General features: G+C 29.4%; 1 protein-coding gene across 1 annotated transcript; it reads right to left on the bottom strand.

The window, feature by feature from the left end:
* Window positions 1-1,260: 1,260 nt before the first annotated feature.
* On the bottom strand, window positions 1,261-2,108 carry LOC115987757 (17.8 kDa class I heat shock protein-like). Its single transcript, XM_031111354.1, has one exon. The coding sequence runs from the start codon at window positions 1,915-1,917 to the stop codon at window positions 1,426-1,428; it is 492 nt and encodes a 163-aa protein (XP_030967214.1). The 5' UTR covers window positions 1,918-2,108; the 3' UTR covers window positions 1,261-1,425.
* Window positions 2,109-8,128: the final 6,020 nt, after the last annotated feature.

The raw sequence follows: 8,128 nt of genomic DNA, 5'->3' as shown, positions 1-8,128 counted from the left end.
TCTTAGGTGATTTTGATCTACCTGCCATAGCTGAACAAAGAAGCAACTGTGTCTCCTTCTTCCTCGGCTCGGTTTGCATGCACGATCAAAACCTAGTTATCTCAAGCGAAGCCCATTGTAGGATCTTAGTTTGGTGAGCAAGCCAAATAGGAGTGAGTGAGTTTTGGGAGTAAGAGTATTTTGATCTATTTGGGCTTTTGTTTTTTACATATTCTATGTTAGAGTAACGGCTGAGGGAGAGGTGTATTACGACATAATAACGGTAGGAATCACAGGTGAGTAAAGTGTCAAAATTTAAACCATGAGTAGGCCAATCAAATTAGAGGCAAACCACATGTGGGTAAAGTATAATTATCTCAAAAGAGTAATAGGATTGTAGGGGAATTAGTGCAAAAAGGATAAGGCATTGAGTGGGGGAACTTGTGCTTTGTTTGCTTGTTTTTTTTTTATTATTATTATTATTATTTTTATATAATGGATTCTAGCTTCTTGGTTTCTAGGAACTTTGCGAGCTTTATATTGCATATTTTGTGTTGGATGTATTAACAATTTGATCAATAAATTTATTATTTATGCATACTTTTAGATCATAAAAATTTAAAATTTAAATATTTGATTAATAACATAATAATTGATTTTTAATTTTTTAAAAATTTTACAAACATGAAAATATAATAAAAGCATTCAATCTAATTATTTGATTTTCAAAAATCACATACAATAAAAAAAATATATACTAAAAATTTAAAAAGCTTTTCTCCAATTAAATTAGTTTGAAAAGAACCTTTTTTCCGTTTCAGATTGTTTTTGGTGTTGTGAAGCTTGTGCCGAGTTGTTGAAAAAAAATATTATTAAACATTTTTTGCTTTTCTTTGAAAATATTAATTGCCCATTGTCCTATTAGAAATTTTCTAGGTGGGGTCAATTTATGGTTGTTCATATTGGTCAAGTGTTTGTGGTGGTGCGTGTATTTTGTTTAACAATGTCTTAACTCTGAATAGCATTGCCTTTTTATTTTTTTTAAATTTTTTTTGTCCTTTTAAAATTTTTTATTTTCTTTATTTCGTTTAATAATATATTATGCTCTTATAAAAAATAAAAATAAAAAATTGTTTCCCTTTTTAAGGGGAGAAAATGTTTTCCTTTCACTTAAGAGGGAGAGAGAGATTTTGTGCCATTGCTTACATGTATACTTCAATGTTCAAATATTGAGGATAGACACAATAGTAAAACAATCAAAGTCCAATTAATGAAAAATCAAACCAAAATAAAACTCAAAAAAGAAAGAAAGATCAAAACGACATCTATATTTACAATGCAAGCATAAAAAAAATCACACCAACTTATCACAAAAGAAAATTACATTCACCAATATTCCACAAAGACTATATAGACATAAGTGTTACAAATAAGTTTCATGCTTTTTTAAGCTTTGCAGCACACAAAACGACCAAGTCCTTTTGGAGCATGTCGTTTACCTTCTCCATCCCCAGAAATCTCAACCTCCTTATGTTGTTTATGCTTCTTTTTGGTCTCATCTTTAGGCACAGTCACAACTAGTACCCCATCATGCATTGAAGCCTTAATCTCATCAACTTTTGCATTATCAGGCAATCGAAACTGCCTCATAAAGCTACCTCTACTTCTCTCTTTGCAGTGCCACTTCTCTGTCTTCTCATTGTCTAGCTCTTCTTTCCTCTCTGCACTTATATGAAGCACTCTCCCTTCATGAACTTCAAGCTTCACATCCTCTTTTGTAAGACCGGGAAGATCAATTTCAAAGATGTGGGCATGTGGGGTTTCTTTCCAGTCCATGTTGGTGTTCTCAGAGCCTAGGATATCTGAGTTTTCTGAGAGAAACCCTTTGAAAGGATCAAAAAAGTTTCTCTGATCAAAGAGAGTTTGAAAGAGGGACATGTTTTTAGCTGTTTGGCTGATATCTGCTAACAGTTTGGATAAATGTTGTCTTGTTTGTTACTGATGGTTTGGTGAGTTGATTGGTGTTGGTTTATATATTGGATGGAATAGAAGGGGAAAGTGGGTTCCAGAAATTTCTGGACACTATTAGGCCACAGAAGAATGTTGGACAAAGTTCTATACTCAATCCATTTTCATTGTGGACTTCGAAGTCAATGTTATAGGAAGTCTCTGGGAGTTCCTGGAAATATTTAAAAGGAAAAAATTATTGAATTTATCCATCATCGATCATTACTTTTCATTTTTATGTCTAAAGTCTAAGCCACTGTTTTTTATTTTTATTTTTATTTTTTAGCAAAAAAAAAAAAAGTATTTATTTTTAAATACTATTTTGATTCTTAAACTTTATCACAAATTTGTTTTTCATCTCTAAATTTTAAAAACTTCATTTTTCAGCCCTAAACTATTGAAAATGCTTTATTTATGTCTTTAAGTTTTACTAAAAATTTGTTTTTCATCCTTATATTTTTGTCTACATACTATTCAAAAAACTTTTTACTAAGTTTAGGAATGAAAAAAGAATTTTTTAAAGTTTAGGGATGAAAAACAAACTTTTAATAAAGTTTAGGGATTAAAATAGTATTTTACATTTGTGTGTGTGTGGAGATATTAGTTGGTATAAATTAGTATAATCACATGTGTGTAATTTTTTAAAACTTTATTTTCTTTGAGATACTATCATACTTTTATTAACTTTAAACAAATCAACAAATTCAAACCATAGTAAAACCTCAGATCACCATTTATGAATAGGACATTCCATCCAATTCAAAATTGTTGTTTAAAAACTAATTATTATTAGGACTTTTATAAATTTGTAAACTTATATTGTAGACACATAAAATATGTACAATGTTTTACACATTTTGTGTGCCTACAATATAAATTTACATTGCTAGTACAATGTAAACTAAAAACTTTTTTTGTTATTATTACCAATAATATCAGGTTGATATAGATAGTAATAGACTTATAGAGGAATTAAGAATTATTTAGAGTTTCATAAAAAAAATTTAAAAAATATTTAGAGTTCTTAAGATAATTTAGAGTTGATAAGAGCATTATAGTTCAATTGACATTTCTTAATATTTTCAATAGAGATATCAAGGGTTCAAATTCCTTCATCATCCATTGTAACTATAGATTGTCAAAAATAAAGGGGTAACTTAGAATTCTTAAATTACCTCCACCACAAAATTACTAAGATCCCATCCGTACATTTGAAAATTAGTGTGGATTAATTAGATTTTGCTACATCGACATTTAATTTTTTTTATGAAAATTACTATTTTGAAATTTATTTAAAATACAATTCAATTAGTTCAAAGTTGAAGGATAGATTTTGGAATTCCATAGAATTAAGATCATTTAGGGTAACTCTATCATGGAGTTCTTAAACTTCTATTAATTAATTTTAAAATAAGTGGATTAGATTTTACCAAACCATCAACGTTGAAGAAAATATCTATTATCACTATTTTAATATCTATTAAATTGTAGATAATGTGCCAAATTTAATACTCTCCTTTAAAATTGATGGAATAAAATTTTAAAAACTTTGTGATGAAGTCACCCTAGAGGATCCTGATCCCAACTGCATGTTGAATTGCCCTAAGAAGTATAAATGTTGTAATGGATAAGGGAAAAGGAAAAAAAAAATTATCAAGATTGTTTAGAAGGTTGACAAGAGCCTCTTGCGTGTCCAGTGTCAACTATCAAAACCACCATGGGCCCTTTAAGCAATGTCTAACCCAATATGGGATATAAAGGTTATGCTATTCAATACTACAGTTAAGGGCCAAAATGGCCCATTAGCATTAATTTTTGAAATATTTAGCAACAGAGCACTGTTTCGGAAATAATTAGGGAAATACCACTTTTTCGGGCCCTATAGCGGCGTTTTCCTGCAAAAATTTTTTATAAGTCCCATAACAGGTTCAAGGAGCCCTATAGTGGCGTTTTTAAGCCCTATAGTGACGTTTTTGGGCCCTATAGTGGCGTTTTCATGCAAAAAATTTTATAAGTCCCATAACAGGTTCAAGGGGCCCTATAGTGGCGTTTTTAAGCCCTATAGTGACGTTTTTGGGCCCTATAGCGGCGTTTTCCTGCAAAAATTTTTTGTAAGTCCCCATAACAAGTTCAAGGGGCCCTATAGTGGCGTTTTTTAAGCCCTATAGTGACGTTTTCGGGCCCTATAGCGGCGTTTTCAGAAAAAGTGGTACTTCCCTAATTATTTCCGAAACAGTGCTCTGTTGCTAAATATTTCAAAAATTAATGCTAATGGGCCATTTTGGCCACAGTTAAGGCTTAAACAGAAGATGGTGGTATATGTTGGGCCTTAAGCTTATAAAGACCCCATCTCAGGCCCTTCAAATTCAGCAGTTGTTTTGAGTTTTTTGGTCAAACCCTAGGATTTATTTAACTCAAAGCAAGAAAAAATAAATAAAAAGATTAATTCAAGGCAGCTACAAAATAAGATGCAAGTTGTCAGTGGCACCAACACCATATCCTCTTCTTGCATTTTATATTAATTAACATTATTGGATTTGATTCCAGTCAAAAATTAAATTAAAAATAAAATGAACTAATTATATCTCCTCAATTTAGATGGAAAAAGTATCTTATAACTTATGAGGTGGTTTTATAAGGTCTTTTACACAAGCTGTGAGAGGAGGGTCTCATTTGACAATCTTATGATATACTCTCTTAGTCTCTCCTCTAAGTGATATATTATGCATGTGTTACATGAGTCGTCGTTTACTAGCTAGTGGGTCTCATGCATCTAAAAAGTGCATAAGTTATGAGAAACCCACTCCATATAGTTAAAACATTATAACAATTAATATCCTAAAAAAGAAAAATAACTACATCAAATATGAAGGAGCAAAATTTGAATGTGAAGGACCCATTAAAACTGTACACTGATCATGTTGTTTCCTTCAGGCAATGGTTGTTCCTTTTCACACTGATAGCCATTAAAACTAAATTTATTTTAGCTGCCAAAGGAGTGTATTAATTGTAAAACCAATTGAAAATCACCCAGAATCTATGTCACACTGTCAATAATAATAATTTCAAGGCAGCTGTCCAATTTACCTTATAATTAATGAATTGAAATTGAAATTGAAATAGAAATACATGGCAGTAAATTCTAAAAGCAATAGGTTTTAATTACTATTATTTGGAATTAGCTGGAGTACCTGTATTTGGGCTTTTTATTTTGCTGCGGGCCACAAACATTGGGCTGTCAATAACCAATTTGGCAGCTCATAAAGAAAAGGCTTACGGTTGGCTGCAATTGAATTCTTCATTCCCACTTCAAATTAATATTTCGTCAATCTTTTTATTTTTATTTTTTATAATTTGATAATTGGGATGGAAGGATTTGAATCACACAAATCAGTTGAATTACAAAGCTCTTGGCTCCCATATCTCATTTTATTTGTCTATTATTATTATTAATTTATTTTTGGATTTTCTAATTTTAGGATGACTCAAAATATAATTCACCTTAGACTCAATTTTCACACTTTTATTTATTTATTTAAAGTTTAATATTCTTTATAATATTTAAATTTATATGGATAATTTTAGAAAATAATAATTTTTTATTTCAAAATCATATATGAAATCATTCTTGCAATAAACTTGAAGATTATGGTACATAGTTATTGCAATAAACATTTTTAAGGAAACATGATTTCATATTTTAATAAGCGTACTTTTCTTGTAGTGACTTTACAATACTATTTTTTAAAAAATTAGAATACTTACACGAACCTTATTAAACTATGTATTATATTACTTATAAAAAAAAAATTCAATGCAAGAAAAGTACTTATAAAAAAAAGTTTAATTTTAGAAAAATATTTATTGGCAAGTAAAAAAAGTAATGTTAGTGATAGATCCAAATAAGAAACCATTCTTGCAATAAACTTGAAGATTAAAATGTGACATTAGAGGAAGATAAAAGAAGAGATATTTAAGACAATGACAAAGAGAACAATTGATAAGAAGTTAAGTTACAAGGTTCTTTGTAGTTTATATATAAATATATATATATATATATATATATAAATATATATATATATATATACTATAATAATATAACATATTGAATTAAAAAAGATTACCTTATGTACATAGTAAATATATGAATTAAGCTAAAAAATTACAAGGAAACATGTGTTAAAGTATACTTATTTTGCTTTTTGCTGAAAATGTGCTAAAGTATACTTGTATTTTGAAAAAGTGAGAAAATTTGAGGTTATAAAATGCTGTACATGAAAACTAGAAGCTAAAAGCTAAACTTATAAGCTCTCTAGCCAAATAGACACTAAGTGCTCGTATGTGATGCACTTATAAGCTAGCTTATTGCTCGAATATTTTCGAGTCCCACATAAGTCACCTATTTATTTTATTTAACTTTTGTTTATTTTTTTTCAATTATTTACAGATCCCACGTGAGCCACCTACTTATTTTATTTAACTTTTATCTTTTATCTTATTTAACTTTTACCTTTAATCTATAGTAATAAAGTCTCACATTGGATACTAATGAGAAGAATGAGCAATAAATATATTATAATAGAGGATCTAATATTAAAAAAGTTCCTCATATAATTGATTTCATAAAAAAATTTAGATAGTGAAATTGTAAAAAAGATTCATATCTTTCGAATGTTTTATATATACCTTAAAAATAAATAAGTGGGTAATTGCATCCACTCAAGTGTTTGCGGCTCCATTCTCCCAAAAAAAAAAAAAAAAAGTGTTCGTGGCTCCACAAATAGATGAGCATATATTTTCTCCATTAATTACCTTCTCTCTTAATTGTATTCTTTAATTAATGTCATATTTGTAAACACCATGATCATTATGAATGATGTTACTTGTGCAAGTTTCAAGCTTGCATATCCCTAATTAATTGCACATCCACACACAACTAACAATTCATAATGATTTGTAACCTATCAGAAATAAAAATTAATAGTGAATTGTAATTAATTAGGGAAATAAATAAAAGTGTAAGTTTAATTTGTAAATAGAAAGCAGTGGCCCATTTGCCTAATAAATGTGCTTTGAGCTTGAACAGTCTAATCAAATATAGACACTAGACAGGGACACGACGAATGTCTTGCATGTGCACCTCACTTGCAAAGCAACATGATTTTATCCCAATACTAAAAATGGGTCATGACAAAAAGTGTCCATTCACTACAATTCTATTTGCCAAATAAACCTGAAATTGCATTTATAATCCCAACCGCAATTAACTAAATCAGAGATAAATGCGTCTTTACTAAGTTCCTGAACAATATTGATTGAAGGAAGTGGCCCATATTTCACCTGAAAACTTTTAAGACAGTCATGTTAGCAATCAAATTTGTAGGTGTTTCTGATTGGATTATATAAAGTTTAGGGAAATCATTACAATTTTGCATTACAACCTTTTCGTTCATCATTTTGTTCCATGTTTGATTTGACAACATGTCTTAGGATTTTTATTTATTTATTTTGGGTTAGGTATGAAAGTTTTGCATTTAGACTTTAATTAGAACGGCTTTCTACTGATTTTAACGAATTTTCCCTTAACCAAGTGTTTAATTAGTCAAGACTTAATTTACAAGCATCGCAGATAAATATAGCTGTAAATAAATCACTACACACATACATAGAGACGTGTTATGGAGGAGAAATTAAAAAAGGAAAAACTCAAGGCCAGAAGTTTAACTTAAACTACTCAATTGATGGAATTTACCATGAAAATAGTTGCAGTACATAATAACTTTCAAATCTTCAAGTTATGAAATGTACATATACCCAAGCTTCCAACTCTTACTAGCAATAAAATGCACAAATCATACTATTCATAGCGTGTGTTTGGATTGGGTGTTTTTCTCAATCTGTGTGTTTGTGTTTTTTAGTGGATCCCAAAGATACTGTTTACGGACTCACAAAAGTCAACAAAACACAGATTTCTAAGTAAATTTGGATCTCACAGCACTATTCTCATTTTTAAAAATTATTTTACTATAGTGTTTTTAATAATAAGTTTTCAGTTTTCAATAAATAAACAATATTTAAACACACCCATAATCTCCAAAACGCAAGTTGACATGACCTGCCAATCCATAACAGTACCAATTTA

This window comes from Quercus lobata, chromosome 4 (genome assembly GCF_001633185.2).
Source record: "Quercus lobata isolate SW786 chromosome 4, ValleyOak3.0 Primary Assembly, whole genome shotgun sequence".
NCBI classification, from domain to species: domain Eukaryota; kingdom Viridiplantae; phylum Streptophyta; class Magnoliopsida; order Fagales; family Fagaceae; genus Quercus; species Quercus lobata.
The sequence above is the reverse complement of the archived record's forward strand: the minus strand, read 5'-3'. Positions and strand labels throughout refer to the sequence as shown.

Excerpts from the sequence above, each read along its gene's own strand:
- LOC115987757 (XM_031111354.1), bottom strand. The coding sequence starts at position 1,917 with ATGTCCCTCTTTCAAACTCTCTTTGATCAGAGAAACTTTTTTGATCCT.